The following is a 20,976-nucleotide window of genomic DNA, read 5'->3' on the forward strand; positions in this document are numbered from 1 at the left end:
ATTTCAATGTTCTGGCTCTAAGTTTCTATCATAAATGGGAATGCAGAGAATTTGACTGATCTTGATGTACAGTCACTGCCTCTCCTGACAGTATATTTTTATAGTCTTAATTTTTAAAACAGACTTTATTACTGAAGGGGTATATATATTATATACAGAGGGTGCCAAAAAATGTATACACATTTTAAGAAAGGAAAACTGTACTAAAATTGTAATACTCAACATATACCGATAATGAAAGACGAATACAAGTCACGTTTGATTTCTGCAATTACAAGAGGTGCTCAAAGTGGTTACCATCAGAGTCCAGACACTTCTGATTGTGGTGAACTACTGCTTGAGCAACGTTGACCAGTGTTCACTTGTATATATTTTTTTGGCACCCCTGGTATGTATATACACAAGATATAAATGTACAGCTCAATTTGGAATTATCACAAAGCAAAGTCCCATTTAACCTTCATTTAGACCAAGGCACACAACTGTACACCAGAAGCTTTCCTGTGCCTCCCCTGCACCCCCACCGCCCAAAGGAAGCCACAAGCCAGACAATAACACAGATTTATGTTGAACTTTCTATAAATAGAACCGTAACACAGTGACTCTTCAGTGTCTGATTTTTAACTCAATATTATATTTGTGGCACGTATCTATGCCACAGCATGTAGCAGCAGTTCATTCATTGTCATTCTGGCAAATACCTTTTACTGGGTGTAAAACCTTGGGAAAATTGATAAAACACTTTTAAGTCATAGTTAACTCATCTTTACTTTTTCCATTTAAAATGAACTCATCTCTAAAATGGATGATGTAAGTATAAATCTCACAGGGCTTTGATGATTAATTAAGATAATATAAAACAATCAGACAAGAATGCATAAGCACATTAAAGGTGTTAGTAGTAGTGGTGCTTTGTTTTCTTTTTTTAAAATAAATATTGCTATTTCACCCTCTTATTACTTACTCTCCAATGCTGGTAATTTACCTGAACTTGCTGTTTCAGGAACACATCAATTTTTCTCTTGCTTATCTGTGGTTTTGTACTTGGCATCACTCTCACACAATTATCTTCAACTTTCAAATCTGTCCATCTCCACCCTTTCTGACACCCTCACTTTTATCTCTCCCTATCAGGTATGCACAACCCTTACTCTAAACACCTCTTTTATTTTTTCTAGGTTTTTACTACTTGGCATATTTTACTTGGCATGAGATATTTATATGCTTAAATGCTCTTTCCTACCAGACTATAATCTGTTTAAAGGCAGGGGCTCTTTAAAAGATATTTATTCTCTTATCTAACCTCTGTAGCATTCAGCATTGTCTTGAATATTAAACACACTCAATAATTATCAGTTATACTTAATAAAATGTACCAATGAAAATATTTTTTATCAAAAGACTATGCTAAAAGTTTACTGTTACTGTAATCTCTTAAAGGGTAAGGTGTCTACGTAGTTATTTTCATACCTGCCCATCACTGTCCTTAATCACCATAAGCACCGGGGTGTCTAACCCTGTCATTGTCCGATAAAGGGTCTTCAGGCTGGTCCCATGCTTCCCGGTACCATAAACAAGAGTCCATGGATAGCCAATCGTTCTTGGTGGAAGATGCTTGGTAAGCTTCGAAAAATAAAATGTTAACATTTACAGCATAGCTTATTGTCAATTACAGGACACTAATGCCAGTTAGGAGGCAATGGTACTTTATAAAACATAAGCTACAAAAACGACAGTAGAAATTATTTATCATTCTCAAAGATACTGAGATGCCTGAAGAGTAAATGCACATCCCTCCACATGAAATATTGTCCAGTAAAAAAAGAAAAGAATCATGCTGAACAAGATCCAAATTAGAACAGAGACAAGAAACCTGAATTCCTAATAGTGCCCTCAGTATTGAATTAACAAAAATATTGATGGGACTGTTAGCTTGATTAATAATAACCTCTCAAATAATGGGCTCTAGAGGCAGATTATCAGAGTTAGAAATCAAGCTTCAATAAATTATATCTGTGTGACTTTGACAAATTACTTAATCTTTCTATGTCCAAGTTTCTTCATTTATAAAATGCATACGATAAGAGTATCCAACACCTACAGGTATTGTAACAACTACATGAGATAATCCATATGAACAAGTAACTAGCATACAGTAAGAAATTAAATACTGGCTACTGTAGTATCTCACCTAAATTGCTTTTTGTTACGTTTAATGTGTGCTTATCCAAATCTCCTAATACCTTCTACTACACTAGTAACTATATTGTGTTTACGTTTTCTTCATTGGAAAGGAAGACTAGTAGCAGTAACCGCGCTTCTTCACTTTTCAAAACAACAGAAAAGAGGCTGTTTTACTTTTATGGGTAAACACTCAGAAATGCACATATATAAGTATGTCATACCTTTTCAATTTGATCTGGCAGTAAGAGTTCACTGGGATCACTTAGGTTTGGTCGAAAAGATTCAGACTCCAGGTCTGCTTTCACTGGAGCCACTAGCTTTGAATTTATGTCTTCCCGTGTGGTAATCTAAAAAAGTAAACAGCAGCAGCATATTAATATAAAATTGAAACATGCTCTAAAATTTTCAGCCTTTTTAGAGAAATCAAACTTTATACCTTAGAAAAGTTGACTAAAGTTTTAATTTAGTATTTTTAGAAGGCAAATGATGCTCCATCCAATAACAATGGCATATCCAATGTAGAAAAATATTTTTTTAACTCTAAGACATTTTTCTCATTCAGTACATGAAGAAGGACAGGTAATGAAAGATAAGCCCATACTTCTATGCAGAAGGAGACCATTGCATGCAAACTTTAATTTTGCTGATGAAGGGCAAAAGTAACCCAACTAGCGTGCTTTTCATGTATGCTGTTTAAATGCGGGGGCGGGGGGGGTTATTTTTTCTATGGCAAACATAAAAATTGCCAAAAATCAGTAAGAAAACATCCTTGGTGCCAAAATTTTACTTTAAAGAATAGTACAATAAAAAGTCTAACTGCATTGGTCTCTGTGTGTGTGTGTGTATTTGCTTCACCAAAAAAGTTACCACTATTTTAAAAAATGCCCTCAATATTTTTATGTTCTAAATGCTGAATTTTTATCTAGTTGGACCAAACAACAAATTTAAAAGTTAATTTGTTCACAAATCTATGTTGTAAATTAGATTAATTGGATGCATTAAAAACAATAAACACTTTTTTGCTTGGTGGAAATGATCTCACTGATATTCTTAAAATGACAAAAATGTTGATTACGTCAAAACAAACTATACAATCTATGCTATTGGCACTTACTTTTTCATATTAATTTTATTTCAACATATAAACACAATTAACATTAGAAAATAAAATATATGAAACATAACTATTACTGATGAAACTTTTAAATTGGAAAATAGAATTATATTGGAGCAGATAACTAAAATGCAGCAATGATTGGCGACTATGATTCCATACAGGAATGAAATGTTGCTAAACTACTCTGTTCCTTTAACATACTTAACAATCCTAAACAGTATATATTTTCAACCAATACAAGTTCTAGAACTGTATTGTTTTTGACGAGAAGCTACATTTTATTAATTCTTTCACATCATCATGCTTTACCCTTATTTTGATGATGTGAAAGGTTAAAAAAAAACAAAAAACCCAAGGCAGAATGAGAAGCATTAAAAGAAAACAATTCAGTAATTCTAGCAAAGCCATGAAAGCATATCTTGCTAAGAAGAGGAAAACACACAGTAATACACATAACTGGAAAATGAGTTCAATTGTATCAGTTTCTTTTTTCTAAAAATCAAAAAAAATCACAAAGTTTATTTCTGGAATTTTCAATAATTTATCGAGTTCTGGTGCTTTACCTACATTATTCTAAGGTATTTCTAATACCAACCAGGAATACCTCAAGAACAAACCAATTTATTTCATTAAGATATTTTATGTGGGGTTGATACAACTGAAATAGCCTTAAAGGAGAGAAAATATTTAAAGTTTTACTACCCATTAAAATTTTCCCATAGTACCACATCTTTCACATGGTGTTTAGTAAAAATTCAATCTTAAACCAAAGACATTCTTTCCATGTCAAAATTAAGAGAAACAAACTCCTCATCACTCAAAGAAACACACAGTGCTAAGAACAGTTCTGAAGTGACAGAAAATTCCTCTGAAAGTTTTTCAAATGAAAAGATGAGAGAAAAGACAATCCTGCAGCTCTTCAAGGCATTACTGTACTCTTAGTACAAAAAGGAATTTTCTGGTGGGTGATTTTAGTGCTGTAGTCAAAACAAATCCTTCAAAAATGAGATTTGTCCCGACCACAGACATTAAAAGCAGGGAGCAGTCAATGTCTGGAGGGGTTTAAACTACTGAAGGGGGCACCTGGAGACGTCTGCAGAGTGTGCGCAGTTCTTCAGTATTTAGAGCATCGATCCTGCGGTGATACTCAGCCACTGACACTACCTGAATATGGAAACAGGAAGACAATAATTCCACTGACAGTTGAGGAAAATAGCCAAAATAAAACAAAAATATGGAGAAATTTAAGTGGGGAAAAAGAGCTATAATCAGGATTTCTTTCCCCAACTCCATGCTGAAAATCCAAGAGATTTATGTATCAAACTCCAGTGAAATACATATGAATGAGTTTAATCACTACATTCCAACTAGTTCACAATATCAGGTTTATTTTATGGCTTGTTTCATACAGACAATTTTTTGAGTAAATAGAATTACAGTTGTTTATAAAAGGAAACATGCTTTGCTAACATCAAAGATGACATCTAAAAATCTAAATGTTTTGCAGTTTACAAAGAAAATGATAGTTTCAACCCTTCCCTCCAAATCAGTTTAGTTTCAAACACTGTGCATATCCTGATGGCAATGCTGGAAAAATTTCTTCCAGGCAAAGGTGACAAACACACTCATGCTATACGATCTGCATCAGAAAAAAAGGAAAGACGGGAGCAAGAAAAAGATATGAAGTACATTTTAAAAACTAAGGCAGTAAGAAAAACAACCTCTAGAAAATAGAAAATTAGGTTTTCAAAAGCATATCTAATCAACAGTACCTTCTCAGGCATGTCACCTACTTTAGTTTTGGCCTCTCCTCTATATTACTTCTTTATGTCTGGTACTGTAGCAGTTATTTGTGAGTAAAACTTAATGGCTTGCCTACATTTTAAATTCCTAAGGAAAATTCTGTATCTTCTGTAATTGCCTAGACCAGTCTCTCATAGTACTGAATTTGACAGCCATATATGACAGATATAACATTCTTATAAAAAACTCACAAAAACAGACAACTTTCCTTAGGTTGACAGCTACAGCTTTTTCAGATTGTGACATAATTCCCCAAACAGTAATCATAATATAGTGAACTCTGATGGTGCTATAAACGTGTGCCGATTCTCCTGAGCTATGACAAATTGCTCTTGTGATCAAATGTGCAGAGGTTCTGGCCACAAAATGCAGTTAAACCAAACCAATCAGCTCACAGAGATTAGACTTCCAAGCTAGGTTTTAAAAGTCCCTTGTTCTAGCCAACTAAAATGAACTGGCCAGCAGTTAAAAAAAAAAAAAGAAAAAAGAAAAAAAAGGCAACTCTATAAAGAGCTATGTTAAAAGCTACAAAAGACATGAAATAGAAAAAACGAAAAGAAACTGGACAGATTTCAATTCTGGCCATTATTATTATACTGACTTTTGCAAAGCAACAATGCATGCAATACGATAACTAACAAAGAAACCCTAAGCGGTTATGATCTCCAGCTCTGGGGGATCAGATGGACCTGGGTTGGGCCCCTTCTTTTTCTATTTCTTCATAAAATAATGGAAGTAATAGAGTACATACCAAACAGATATATAAATCTGATATATAAATCATCTGATATATATATATATATATATATAAATCATTATATATATTCATCTGATATATAAATCAGATGAAGAAATAAAATGCACATAAAGGATGGAGTATAGTGCCTACCATGAGAGCTACTATTATTAACACTACTTTAACTTGATCATTTTTATTTATTACCCTAAGTGCTAAAGGATAATGTCTTAAGAGCCTCCTTATTTATTTTTGGTTTCTATTTCTGATATTAAAATATTTTAGTTTTGAGAGCTCAACTATCTTGTATACAAAGAATGACATTTCTGAAATTACTTTAAATTTCAGTGTTAAGATGAAAATATTAAAGACCTTTCAATTAAGTACAGAATTCTCAATAAAGATGAAAAAAATTAGGTGACAAATATAAGAAAAAGCTCACGGCCTTGCTTTTCTATGGCTGAACTCTCTACAAAATATTTAATGGCCAGTTATATTTTTCTTTCTTCTTCCCATGGTATTCAGTCTAATCAAGAGTCTCATAGCCAAGTATTTTCAAATTATATAACTTAGCTACTCCTCTGCATTCCTTCTATCCTTCTTGTTAACACTGATCTTACACTTATTTCTTCAGGCTCCTTCTTTTACTAAATTAAACACACACTTCCTTGATGGAAGTGAAATTGAATTATGCTCACAAAATGGATCAGTGATAATCTAATTTCATCAACATCACTGAGAGCAGGAGTAATCAGTGAGGGACCCATGAACTGCCATTGTAAACATGGTCAAGTAATAATTTCTTTTATATCACTAATCTACCTTCATTCATACTTTTACAAAAATGTATTATTTTCTGGGATTTACAAACTCACCACTTTCTGAACCCTAAATATTTACTCATGCTGTGATGAATGAACACACATAAAACTGTCAAAAGAGTCTGTGAATTAACAAAGAAAAGGGATCTGAAATCCAATGAGTACAGAAATATATTTCCTCCTATCACAACAAAAGAGATTTGGATTCCTAGTACATATGATAGAAGTGGAGTTAGTCTTAATTTTTATCCCTTGGTAAATCATACCCCATGTTCAGAATTTATTACTTTACCCAAAAGAGTAAACTTAAGTATAAAATAGACACATTTCTACAAAATGTCCTACATCTTTTAATTATTAAGGGCACACAGTTGAGGAAACCAAGACCTTCCAATTAAAAGTGTATTCACTGTCTGGCTAAAGAGTCATTTCTTGAGGAACAGAGTGGTTTGCATATACTTCTAGATCCCATGCACAGGAACTACAATGCAACAGGACCTGCCTCTGCGGGATTAACTGCTTACTCCCTAGTCGTTTCATTCTTAGACAAAGGACTCTCACACAAAGAAAGTGTCTTCCTAAGCATTTTTTTTTTCACAGAATTACAAACAGAATTACAGACATAGGGATTTCACAGAATTACAAAAGTAGGGATTAAATCCACCCTATTAAATTCAATCCATCTCTATTACAAAGGGACTAACAACAACAAGAACAGAACAAAAGCTGAAAATAAGAGAAAACTTATAATTGTATAATAAATATAATTCTGTATTTATAGGTTGCTGTCAATCCCATGAATAGAAACATGTTCTTCTCCTAGACATAAAGACCAACACTTTAATAGTCCTCCTTCCAGAATGTTCCATATTTCCCTCTGAAATTACCCCCAAAACTAATAACCTCCCTTCCCCCAACTGCCTTACAGAGTAACAAAATTCTGGTAAATATCTGTGAATGTGCATTTTTATTCCTTACTTAGCCCTTACTTTTTATTCCTTAGTAAAGGGAGATGGGGTAGAAAAAATAAATATTACCCAATCAATGACATTTATACTTACTCTCGTAGCCAAACATTTGTTAATCAAGGGGGAAACGTAAATCTGAGCTACTGCAGCTATCAAAACGGGCACACGACAGAATCCTCGAAGTCCATAACTTTCTGTCCTGTAGTTCATCATATACAACAAAGTTATATTACAAAATAAAACATGGATTGTGTTAAAACTTTGTTCCTTCTTGCGTTAAATTAAAACTATTGCTTTCAAAATAACACTCCATGGAACCATAATAAATGAGGTATAAAAGGAGCAAATAGAGAATGAACAAGATAACTGGAAAATAAGATTGTTAGAGGGGAAAAAAGACTTAAACACTGAAGGAATTCAAAATAGAACACACTGTCAAAGTTTTGATTTGAATACATCTTCCACATTTAAAATAATTCCTATGAAGTACATTTGCAGGTGACTCATAGATTTTCATGAGAATGCAGGTATATTTAGTCAAAAAGAAAGCTGTTTCCTACTCAAAACCATTCAGTTACAATATGTATACATAGTATGAGCTTCCGGGAACAATAAATACAAGAAGTGAATCTCATCAAAAAGGAACAGTGCTGTTTCTCCACAGCACATCCAGGGAAAAGAATATTCATTACATAATCCTGAAATATGTAAATTCACTATTATAGTTGGAGACGTCAAAACTCCTCTATCAGTGATTCACAAATCTAGCAGGCAGGAAATCATTAAGGACATAGGTGAACTGAACATCGCCCTCAATTAGTTGGATCTAATTGACATGTATAAAATACTTCATCCAACAACAGCAAAATACATTCTTCTCAAGCTTACATGGAACATTTATTTACTAAGTCAGACCAACATTCTGAGCCATAAAACACACATTAAGAAACAGAAGTCATAAAAGTATGCTCTGAGACCACAATGAAATTAAACTAGAAATCAGTGGGAAAATACCAAAATACTTTTTAGTAACATACTTCTAATTAATGCGTGGTCAAAAAAAGTCCTGGGAAAATTTTAAAATATTTTGAACTACATGAAAATAAAAATACAACTTATTTTGGGATGCAATAAAAGCAAGGATTATATGGAAATTTATAGCATCGAATGTATATATAAGAAAATCAATAATCTAAGCTTCCATCTTAGGAAACTAGAAAAAGAAGAGCAAATTAAATCTGAAGTAACAAAGAAAATAAATAATGAAAAAAATACACAAGAAATCAATGAAGTTGAAAACAGAAAAGCAATGGAGAAAAAAAATCAACGAAACCAAAAGATAGTTCTTTGAAAAGTTCAACAAAATCGATAAACCTCTACCAAGCTAACTAAAATAAGGAAAGAAGACACAAATGAATTATATCTGAAATGAAGAGGGCCATCACTATTGATCCCATGGACATTAAAAGAATAAAAGAATATTATAAACAAATCTACCCACAAATTTGATAATCTAGATGAAATGGACCAATTTCTTGAAAGACACAAACCACCAAAACTCACACTAGAAGAAACAGATAATCTGAATAGGCTTATATTAAAGAAGTGGAGTTAATAATTAATAACCTTTCAAAACAGACGGTACTAGGCCGAGTTCTAGACAACTAAAACAAATTAGCTACCAGTAAACATCAAAGTAACTTTATAAACAACTATGAAAATTTTGTGAAAGCTATGAAAGACATAAGAGTAGCAAAAAGAAGAACTTGGATAGATTTCCATTCTGGCCATTATTATTATGTTGACTTTTGTAAAGCAACAATACATGCAATACAATAGCTGACTCTACACTAACAAAGAAACCCAAAGAGGTTATGGTCTCTACCTTTGGAATGAACCCAGATAGATTCACTGGTGAATTCTATCAAACATTTAAAGAAGAAATTATACTAATCCTCTACAATCTCTTCCAGAAAATAGAAGCAGAGGAAATACTTCCCAACTCATTCCATGAGACAAGCAATTAATAAAATAAATAAATACATTATAAAAAAGGAAATATAGAAACCAGTATTTCTCATGAATATACAAGCAAAAAGCCTCAACAAAATATTAGCAAACTGAATCCAATAATGTATAAAAAGAATTATATACAATGACCAAGTGGGATTTATTCCAAGTATGCAAGGCATTTGCAAGGTACTTCAAAATTTGAAAATCAACTGATGTAATCCATCACATCAATAGACTAAATAAGAAAAACCATATGGTTATATCAATAGATGTACAAAAAGTACTATTCAAAATCCAATAGTTATTCATGATTAAAACTCTCAGCAACCTAGGACTAGAGGGGAATTTCTTCAACTTTATAAAGAGCATCTACCAAAAATTTCTAGTGACTGAAACTGAGGCTCCTTATGACTTTGATTAAATTTAGCTTTAAATCCCAGTTCTAGATTGGTATCCTCTCTCTCTCTCTCTCTCTCTCTCTCTCTCTCTCTCTCTCTCTATATATATATATATATATATATATATATATATATATATATATATATATATATAATATATACACACACATACATACCCCTCAGAGACCTAGCCTTTCCCACAGATAATAAGCACCCTCCAGGCAGCAAAAGACAGTAGTCAGGACCAGTAAGCTGGTCCCAAGGTCAGGACCTCTTGTAGGCTAATGATAGCATTTTGCCCTAAGTTATGTTTCAGCTCCTGAGCCCTAAGGTGGAACGACCCCCTGGCTACTTTCCCATGAAACCAGACAGAGGGACACCAGAGCAGACCTCAGAATTGTCCTCAAGACCTGAAGAGATGATTTATTACCCTTACCTCACCTCCACCCAATCCGCTCCCAGCATGACCCCGAGCCCCTAACCCACAGGGTCTTATGATTTTGCCCTATGGAATCTGTAACCTACATGTCATTGGGGAGGCTGGGCTTCTGAGCATTAGCTTCCTGGTTGGCTCCATTCATAAGAAAATAACCAATCTTTCCCTACTACAATTCTTGGTGTTTAGTGTTTGGCTCTGCTAACATCAAGCGGACAACTTTTTCTGTTCAGTAACATTATTACATATAATGGTGAGGAAGGAAATATTGTCTCACTAAGAAACAAGCTAAAGATGTCCCTTCTCGCCACTCCTATTCAACACTGTAGTAGAAGTCCTAGCTGATGCAGTGAGACAAGAAAAGGAAATGAAAGGTATTGACTGGGAAGGATGAAACAAAACTGTTAGTAGATGACAGGATTGCCCATGTAGAAAATTCTGAAGAATCAACCCCAAATTATTGCAATTAATAGCAATTATAAGTTTATAGGATATAAGGCTAATATGTAAAAGTCAACTGCTTTCCTACATATCAGCTATGAAAAATTAGAATTTGAAATGTAAAATAATACTACTTATATTACTACCAAAAAATTGAAATACCTAGGTGCAAATCTAACAAAATATATATAAGATCTACATTTGAGAAGTTCAAAATTCTAAAAAAATAAATAAAAGATGTAAATAAATGGAGCGATATTCCATGTCACAGATACAGATAGGAAGACTCAATATTGTCAAGATAACAGTTCTTTCTAGCTTGGTCTATAGATTCAACACAATTCCAATGAAAATCCCACCAAGTTGTTCTGTGGATATAGGCAAACTGATTATATTTAAAGTTTATATGGAAGATCTCAATGTGAACACAATCATAAAGGCAAAGAACAAATTTAGACTTTTTTTAAGTCAATTTCAATAGTGAAATGGACACTACTCAACTTCAAAACTTATAAAGGTCAAGTAATCAAGACAGTGTGATACTGGCAAGAGAACAGACAAATAGATCAATGGAATGGAACTGATCATCCAGAAATAGATTCACACAAATACAGACAATTGATTTTTGACAAAGAAATAAAAATAATTCAAAGGAAAATGGATGCTCTTCCCCAAATAGTGCTGAAACAACTGGACATTCACATGCAAAATAGTTTATCTACACAATGTCCTTATTATTTTCACAAAAATTAACTCAAAATGGAAAACAACAGAAAACACAAAACTGTAAAACTCTTAGAAGACAACACAAGAAAAAAATCTCGGTAACATTGGGTTTGAGGGTGCATTTTTTTAGGTAGAAAACCAAAAGTATGATACATGAAAGAAAAAAAAAGTACAGTTATTTAGATTTCATTGAAATTAAAAATGTCTGCTTTTGTGACTCGTATGCAAGACAATGAAAAAAAAAATAAGCCACAGACTGAGAGAAAATCTTTGCAAAATACTTATCTGATAAATGTTAGCCAAAATATACAAAGAACTCTTACTACGCAACAAGAAAACAATCTAATTAAAACATGAACTAAATAAAAATCTGAACAGACAACTCAACAAAGAAGATATACAGATGGCAAATAAGAATATGAAAAGATGCTCATTATCACGTTATCAGAGAAATATAAGTTAAAATAACAATGTGATACCACCACAAACTATTGAGAATGGCTAAAATCCAAAGCACTGACAACATCAAATGCTGGTGAGGATGTGGAGTAACAGGAACTCACCTTCATTTTTGGTACAGTGCAAAATGGTACAGCCACTTTGGAAAACAGTTTGTAAGTTTCCTACAAAACTAAACATACTCTTATATAATTAATCAATTGTATTCCTTGATATTTACCCAAATGAGTTGAAAACTTGTATCCACACAAAGTCTGCACATGAAAGTTTAAAACAGCTTTTTATTATATTGACAAAGATATCCTTCAATAAATAAACTACGGTACATACAGAAAATGGAATATTAAAAAAAAAAAGGAACAATTAAGCCATGCAAAGACAGGGAAGAACCATAAATGCATCGTAAGTGAAAGAAGCCAATCTGAAAAGGCTCCATACTGTATGATTCCAACTATATGATACTCTGGAAAAAGCAAAACGATAGAAACAGTAAAAAGGTCAGTTATGGCGGAGGAAAGGAGGGATGTATGGAGCACAGGGAATTTTCAGGGCAATGAAATTACATATCAGCCTTTAATGGTAGACACATGTCATTCCATAGAATGTACAACACAAAGAATAAACCTTAACATAATCTATGACCTTTGAGTGATAATAATGTATAATATTAGTTCATAAATTGTAACAAATGAACCTTACTAATATAAGATGTGAATAATAGGGATGTTGTGTCTGGGGAGAAAGGAGGCATGTGAGAATTCTGTACTTTCTATTTTTCTGTAAGCCTAAAACTACTCTAAAAAATAAAATCCATTAAAAAAAAAGCAGGGAAATGATAATCACAAAATTCCGGGAGATGGTTACCAATTTGGAAGAGACATGAGATGAGGTCGAGAAAGAAAGAACACATAAGCTGATGCAATTGCATTGGTGATGGTCTAGTTCTTAAGCTGGTATTTGGGATCACAGATACTCATTTTATTATTATGCATTATAACTTGCATATGTTATAAATATGCGTGCAACTACTAAGCCAAATAAAGAAAAAAATTCTACATTGAATATATGTATGTCCTCCTTTATGAATGTATGTAACTAGAAAGCAGAGGATGTTTTACATACAATTCGGGTATATATAAATATCAGTTAATAAATTTCCTGTGAATATGTACTATAAGTAGGGAACATAATATAACAGAAAGAATACTGGGTTTGGGTATAGAATTCTGCCTTAACTCTGTTTCTGCTTTTTATTAATTTTGTGAACTTGAGCAACCATATTTAATCTCTCCATTTCTGATCTTTCGAATGGAAATAATAATAATTTAAGCACTTTATGAGGAATAAGTGATACATATATATAAAACACATATATAAAGTAGACAGATAATTAAATGTACAATATAAATGTTAATTTACTTCTGAAAATGTACATTTAAATGAGCTCTTCTTAAAATTCTACCTGTGAGCTAATTCTTACACAGATGTAAACAATTCAGCATAGGAGCGTTTCTACTGTGTTTTCATATATATAAAAGCCTAAAATACAAAAAATAAAATCTGTCTTGTCATATGTAAGGGTCTAATACATAAAAACAATGATGATTAAATTAGTGAAGTATTGCTATTGATAGATAAACATCACTATTTAATGATTAGTGGCTTTAGTCTCATTAAGCATAAATCCTTATAAATAGGCATATAACTTTCAAGCAAAAGACAATTTAGTGACAAGACAATAAAAAGGTAGGATATAATACATGGGTATATAAATATATACACAGCTTCAAATAAATGACTAGAAAATTCAAGTTTAGGTGGTGTGTCAGAATATGCTCTAAAACAGCCTTAAAAACAATAAAGATAAGGAAGTTATTAAGCATGCTTGATCAGTATGATTTTCACTGAAAAGCTAATTGGCAAAAGTTTAACTTCTTTCCATGTATTTTGGGGGCAAATTCCACTTACTAGCTATTAATATCTTTGAGCCTTTAATTAACTTATTTATAAAATGAAAATAATCTGATTAACACATAGGGTTACTGGTAAGGTTAAATATGATACCACATACATGAGATTTAAAAAACTGTCACGGTTTCCATAAATACGGCCACGGAGTACTAACTAGGAGGCAGTTCGTCACTTAGGTGTGTACCATTCTGCTAATCAGGTGAGTACAGATATGAAGAACTGTAAAACACTGCAAAATACAAAGTCCAAAAATGAGACATCTTATTTGTTCTAAAATACTTGTTCCTCTCCTAGAAGAACTATTTTCTATTTTCAGTTTTAAAGCAGAAGAGCCTCTTTGCAGGTAAAACCTTACAGGAAATCTCAATCTACAAAACAAGTAAAAGAACTGATAACCTTTTAATCCTTATTTCTTAAGCCTTTCTCTTGCCCTACAGCTCCTGGGATATCTCATCTAAAGCAAAGAAAACAGCTAGAAACCTCGGACCTGAACTTGCCTACACATCAAAACCCATTATACTGTATTGCGCCACTTTAGAAAACTCAAAATGGTATCCTGGTGGGTTCAAGAATGTGCCAGCGTCAAACTGTGTGCCATGACAGCTTAGTTCAGCAACCACTCAGTACCTGTTGAGCCACCTTTAAAACAGGGAGTAATACTACTGACTGCAGTTATTGTGAAGGTACAATGAAATAACACACGGAAACTGTCTGTGTGGCAGAGGTGAAGACCAGTGAGAAGCATGCTCTCATATCTGACAAAAATCATGTAATAGCTTCCTCTAAGGATGAACAGGAGTGGGTGCAATAAATGTATGATGCATATCCAAAATTTATTTTGCCTGGGTCTGTAATAAATTACATTGTATTAAAGTCTTGCCCCAAATAATGATGTTTACTCTAATTGCCAATATAAAAATACATGAACAGCTTCAGTGTCTTTGGTTAAAAAAAATCTGTGTTAATTGGCTATTCTGATAAATCTGATCACAATCTAATTCCATCATTTCAGATTTCTAAATTCCTCTGTACTGATTCATCATATAAACAAAAACTTGAAATCATTCAACTTAAAAACATAACAAAGTACTCTCTAGACCAATTACAAATAATACCAATAATATTTTACATGCTTAACATTTAAAGGTGGGCAAGGTGCTTTGGGGCCATCTTCCAAAGTCACTCCTGATTCTAAGCGTATATCTAGCCTTGTTTATCACCCACAACTACAGTGAAAACAAAATAAAATTACTAAGGCAAGATATAATCCTGAATTTCTACAGAAAGAATAATTGGTAATATATTTTCTAATAAATAATGCACACACATTTATATTAAAAGAACAACTAAGATTCTTATATAGTAACATTGACTGAAATTTTTATTAGAATACCTTTTAAAGTTTTATATTAAATAGCACTGTTTGAAACAGTTTGAATAGTTTCCTTTCCTTTCCTTTTTTTTAAGATATTTAGGATTAGCAGAAATAACTTAAAGGTACTTTTCTTTAATCATACAATTTTGTATTATATCAATATTCTCTTAAGATTAAACTTTCAGAAATTGTATAATTTTGCATAATGTCACCATAAAAATACTAGTAAATACAGAAATTAAAATTATTGACTAAGATTTACCAGAGTATATTTATGATTAATTGGTTGATGTCTTCTCCCTTTTTTCCCATACCAGAGACGAGACATTTCCTTTCCAGGCCAAATTAAGTTACATCAGATCTTGTAAAAACTGTTTTAAAAAGCATTCTTCCTCTGTCAAAGACAAATTTCCAGCACAAGAGCCCTTCCTACTACAGTGACAAAACAGTTTGCTAGAGACAAAGATTTGATTGACAATACAAAGAGCTAATCACTAAGTAGTGTCCATTGCAAAGAGAGTCCTGAGTGGAGACTGTAAAGCTGGGGAGGGAAGAGAGGGTTTCCCATGTTTAAGTTTGGTTGCGCTGTGCCCAAATGTGCAAAGAAAGGGCTCAAAAGTTTAAAGACACAGAGCATGTATTTCTAAAACCAGTACACTAAGACATACACTAAAAATATCTTAGTCATAAAAAAGTAATAAGCACAGTTGCCTGAGTCCCTCCCAAAGTACACAAATTATTTCAATTAACATTGTGTTGTTTGCTCATATAATCATAAAATTCTGTTGTTTATTTAAATTTAAGAGTCCTATAAAATTTAATCTTTTGTGTGTGCATTTTTAAGCAATAAAATGTTCTTTGAGGGCTCTTCAACCCTCATATTTCACAGAATGACTATGTAAAAACAAAGCCAATCTACTACAAATAAATCCTACACAATTATTCACAATGATCTGAAAATTCCTTTGACTGTTACACAGTCCATTTTTAAACTGCATTTTCTAACATTTAATTTCTTGAAAAAGTACTTATATTTACTTATGCCTACATATACTTCACTAACCAGTGGCATGCTAAATATAACCAAGTAAGTGAAATTTTAAGAATATTATGTCTATAAACTAAAATTATCCAGAGCTCAATTTTAACTAGACTATCAATGTCATAATATAGTACATCTGAAGAGTTCTTCCATTTTGACCAAACCTGTTCCTGCCTTTACCTTGTTGTGGGTACACAAAGAACTGTACACACAATGACACCCTTCACACACACACACCACCTCTCTAGTACACACAACACTGCACCACACCCACACACTTCCTTCCTCCACATTCCAGCATGTACATGCACAACACAGAGCACAGCCCCACCCCACTTACCCTAAGATCTCTTTCCCACAAGCTCTCATATGCACATTATAACCATCTCCACACTGGCCTTACTACATACAGCGTCCCATCATACATCCACACCATCCCTGTCACTGGATTCCCCCTGGCCACACCAACGACATTACAGGATTTGGTGGTGGTGGGGGTGCCACTTTGGAAACCTATTCATTACTTACAGTCAGATTTCTAAAAATTAAAAATATTGTATGTGTACCAAAATGCATTTAAATGAGATTGTTAAACACACACACGCACATACACATACACACAGATACGAACACACGAGTGCACCAGGATAGCCTATTTTGTTGGCTGTCTACTCAACATACATCACCAAAGCTTTTAATACAGCTCTGATTTTGCTCAGATCATCTTTTCAGTAATGTTGTTTCTGAGAAGGCTGCCTTTATGCCAGGACAGGATGTGTCCTGGCAGATCTATACAAGTGGCTCTCAAAGTTTAGCATGCATCAGAGTCACCTGGATCATTTGTTAAAACACAGAATGCTGGGCTCCAAAACCAGTTTCTGGTTAAGCAGATGGAAAGGGGTCTGAGAATCTGAATTTTTAATAAATTTCCTAGATGCTGCTGATGCTCATAGTCTGGGGACCACACTTTGGAAAAACAACAAAATCACAATGAAATATCATCTCACATTTGTCAGAATGGCTATTATCAAAAAGATAAAGAAATGACAAGTGTTGGCGAAGATGTGAATTGAAGCAAAGGGAAGCCTTGTGTAATATGTTGGTAGAAATGAAAACTGGTGCAGCCACGAAAGGAAACAGTAGAGAGTTTCCTTAAAAATTTGAAATAGAATCACCTTATGATGCAGCGATTCCACTTCTCAGCAAATTTATTCAAAGAAAATGAAAACACTAATTCTAAAAGATAAAAGATATCTGCACCTCCATGTCCATTGCAGCATTATTTATCATAGCCAAGATATACAGTGGAACACTACTTAGCCATAAAAAAAAATGAAATCTTGCCATTTGTGACAATATGGACATTAGGGCCATTGTAGACCTTAAGGACCTTATGCTAAGTGAAATTAAGTCAGAGGGAAATACCAGATGATCTCACTTACATGTGGAATTTAAAACAACAACCAAAAAAACCAAAACAAACAAACAAAGCACAAACAAGTTTATAGCTAAAGATTACAGATTGGTGGTTGCCAAAAGGTACAAGCATCCAGTTATAAAATAAGTCATGAGGATGTAATATACAGTGTGGTAACTATAGTTAGCAATTCTGTAGTGCATATTTGAAAATTGCTAAGAGAGTAGATCCTAAAAGTCCTTATAAGAAAAATTTTTTTTCCTTAACTGTGTATGTTGATGAATGCTAACTAAACTTATTGCAGTGATCATTTTGTACTATATACAAATATCGAATCATTTTATTGTACACCTGGAACTATGCTATATGAAATTGTAACTCAATAAAAAAAACCTGGTTTAAGCTATTTTTTGAGTGTGTTTTTCAGTTTCATGAAGCGAAATGCTTCCTAATTAATAAACATAGTATCTAGCAGACATAAAATGAGCTCAGTAAATCTCTTTCTTGTCTTTTCTTTTTTCACAGTGTTTAAACACTGTGAAAACATAACGTTAGGACATTTACATTTGTCCAGACATTTCAGAGCTTGAATCAGACGTCAATTTATCATCAGTGCAAAATGACAGACTTCAAAATGAAGCACTTTAAAAAACATACCTAGCTTTAAGACTAAACATAATCTGCTCCTATAATTCAGATATTCAACATAATAATCTTTTTTTCCTCTACTTTCTTTATTGGGGCTGAAATTATTAAATTACCTTTTATGATTTTCTCAGTCGGAAGAAGTCTCCTAGGAGCAATAATACATTTTCTACCCCACTCAGTATTTAAAGTAATATTTTAGAATTTTAATATTTCAAATCATAAACTAGTCTGTCATTTACCCATCTTGTCTCTTCTCACAATCCATATTAAATAATATTTTGGATTTTTAATGGAAATTTTATAGACCATAACTTTTGGCTAGTAACTGAGGAAGAATATTAACAGGGAAAGCAAAGCATTGGTTCAAAACTTTCCTGAGATAGATAACATCCTCATTCAACATTATTAATAGTCAAAACAGACCACATTAGGCATAATTCCTGGGTGCCAAATGCTATCAACAGAAAATACATGAATAGTCTAGAACTAGAGATCTACTCTACAACATAGTGCCTGTAATAACACTGTATTGTATAGCTAAAGATTTGCTAAGAGGATAGATCTTATGTAAAGTGTTCTTATTACAAAATAACAACAATAAAGAGGGTGGGAAAAAAGATTTTGATGGATATGTTTATGGCATAGACTGTTGCGATGATTTTTTTACTTGACTCCAATCTAATCAAGTTATATATATTAAATATGTACAGCTTTCTGTATGACAAGCATACCTCAATAAAGTGGTTTTAAAAATACGCAATACAAAAATATTATACAAGACCTTCTGAATTAATTCATAAATTCTAATTGTTTTTAATGCTTTTGATCTCTACCTTTTTCAAATTTATTCAATTTCTTCTAGAGTTATGATTTACAACACTATGTGATCTAATCAATGTAAAATTATATACATATTCTTCAATTGCCTTTAGGAGAAATGTGACCTCACTATACTTAGTGACTTAAGACACAGACACTACTTTCACGGCAAACAAAATCAATTCTGTATGGATTCTGCTGGCTAGGCTGAGAAGAGATCAGGAATGCTTTGTTTTGTTTTATATATTGACTCAATTTTAATTTTGGCATTAGTTGTGTTTAATTAAAAAAACCAAACCCATATGTTTAATAAAACGAACACCAGAATGCCCTTTATCTGGCAGCTTAAGAAATAAAATGTTAGCCAGACAATTCGAGCTTCCAGATACTGGTGCTTCTTAAAAGTTGCATCAATTCCAAACTGTTGGCAACAGTCTTCTCTGGGTAACTTAGCAAACAACCATGTCAATCACTCTACTTAATGACAATTAAGAAAAAATAATTGACTCCATATGGCAATCATCACATACTAGTAAAAAACCAAATCCAATAAGGACATAATGTGAGAAACTTTATGGCCTAATATGCCAAGTTTAGGTTAAATATTTTATATTCATATAATTTAAATGGAGAACACTAAAAATTAATACAAAAATATGAAGATTCTATAAATGATATTTAAAAACTACTAAACTAGAAAGCAGATTCTAAAATATCATGAATAATTACAAAGCCTTTGCACAGATTTATGTAACAAGTAGTCAACATATTTACACTTACACTTACATGAATGAACTAAGCTTCGATTGTCTGAAAAAATGTGAGTAATGTCAAGCACCTCAAAATCAACACGTCATCTCAGAAACCAAAAATCAAATGGAACATATTTTTATCAATACTTTGGCAAGAGGGAGAAGTGGGGTAAACCAGAGCAATTTTTTTCTAATACCAATCATTACTTTTGAAAATGAAACATGCTAATAATGTATTGTATAATCTATTGGCATATAATCTTGGTAAACTCATATTTTTAAATTTAATCAATTAGATAAGCCTGGGAGGTAAACTTCAAAATAAATCAATTATAGTTAATGAAGTCAATTTCCTACTTGTTTCTATCATCCTAGGAAAACTGAATGCTTTAATTAGTAGGTAAGGAGTATGAAAGATACTGAACTATAACTGGTATAATATTAACTTTAGAGATGAAAAGAATGGAAAAGTTTTTCTGCCAGCTCACATCCCAAAAGGAATGAAATTCAACCCAAAGGCAGAGGGATAACAAGCAATTTTAGCTTAAAACGATCCACTTTTAAGGCCTGTGTCATCAAGCAGTATGAATGGGCATACCCAACACGTGATACTTTGAAACCTAAAACTTTCAGAGGATTCTACTGAAGCCTCTTGAAGTTGGTAGTTGGGATTGAGGATGATATAGCCCGAGGGTGCAGTAAGGGCCATGACACCTGGTGACAGGATACAAATGACCTATATTATTGTAGCCTCATTTTTTAATGGTAAGGGACTTTAAAATTCTTTTTATATTACATCAGGTAAATTAATGTAAAATTAATTTTAAAAATTCACATGAATCTTAAAGAT

At 32.8% G+C, this 20,976-nt stretch overlaps 1 protein-coding gene across 12 annotated transcripts in view; it reads right to left on the reverse strand.

Annotated features, from left to right (window-relative positions):
* The window catches only part of OXR1 (oxidation resistance 1), a 457,475-nt gene that overhangs the window by 6,478 nt on the left and 430,021 nt on the right, over window positions 1–20,976 (reverse strand). For 7 of the 12 annotated variants that reach the window (XM_081071197.1, XM_081071201.1, XM_081071208.1 and 4 more), the window contains 3 exons: window positions 4,385–4,465; window positions 2,406–2,531; window positions 1,471–1,623 (listed from right to left, as the gene is read on the reverse strand). In XM_081071197.1, the coding sequence (XP_080927323.1) occupies window positions 1,471–1,623; window positions 2,406–2,531; window positions 4,385–4,465 (360 nt within the window). Of the gene's footprint in view, window positions 1–1,470; window positions 1,624–2,405; window positions 2,532–4,384; window positions 4,466–15,710; window positions 15,977–20,976 lie in introns of those variants that run through there. The other 5 variants (XM_081071203.1, XM_081071198.1, XM_081071204.1 and 2 more) reach the window with 3 other exon arrangements.

The sequence above is a fragment of the Rhinolophus hipposideros genome (assembly GCF_964194185.1).
Source record: "Rhinolophus hipposideros genome assembly, chromosome: 13".
Classification (NCBI taxonomy): Eukaryota; Metazoa; Chordata; class Mammalia; order Chiroptera; family Rhinolophidae; genus Rhinolophus; species Rhinolophus hipposideros.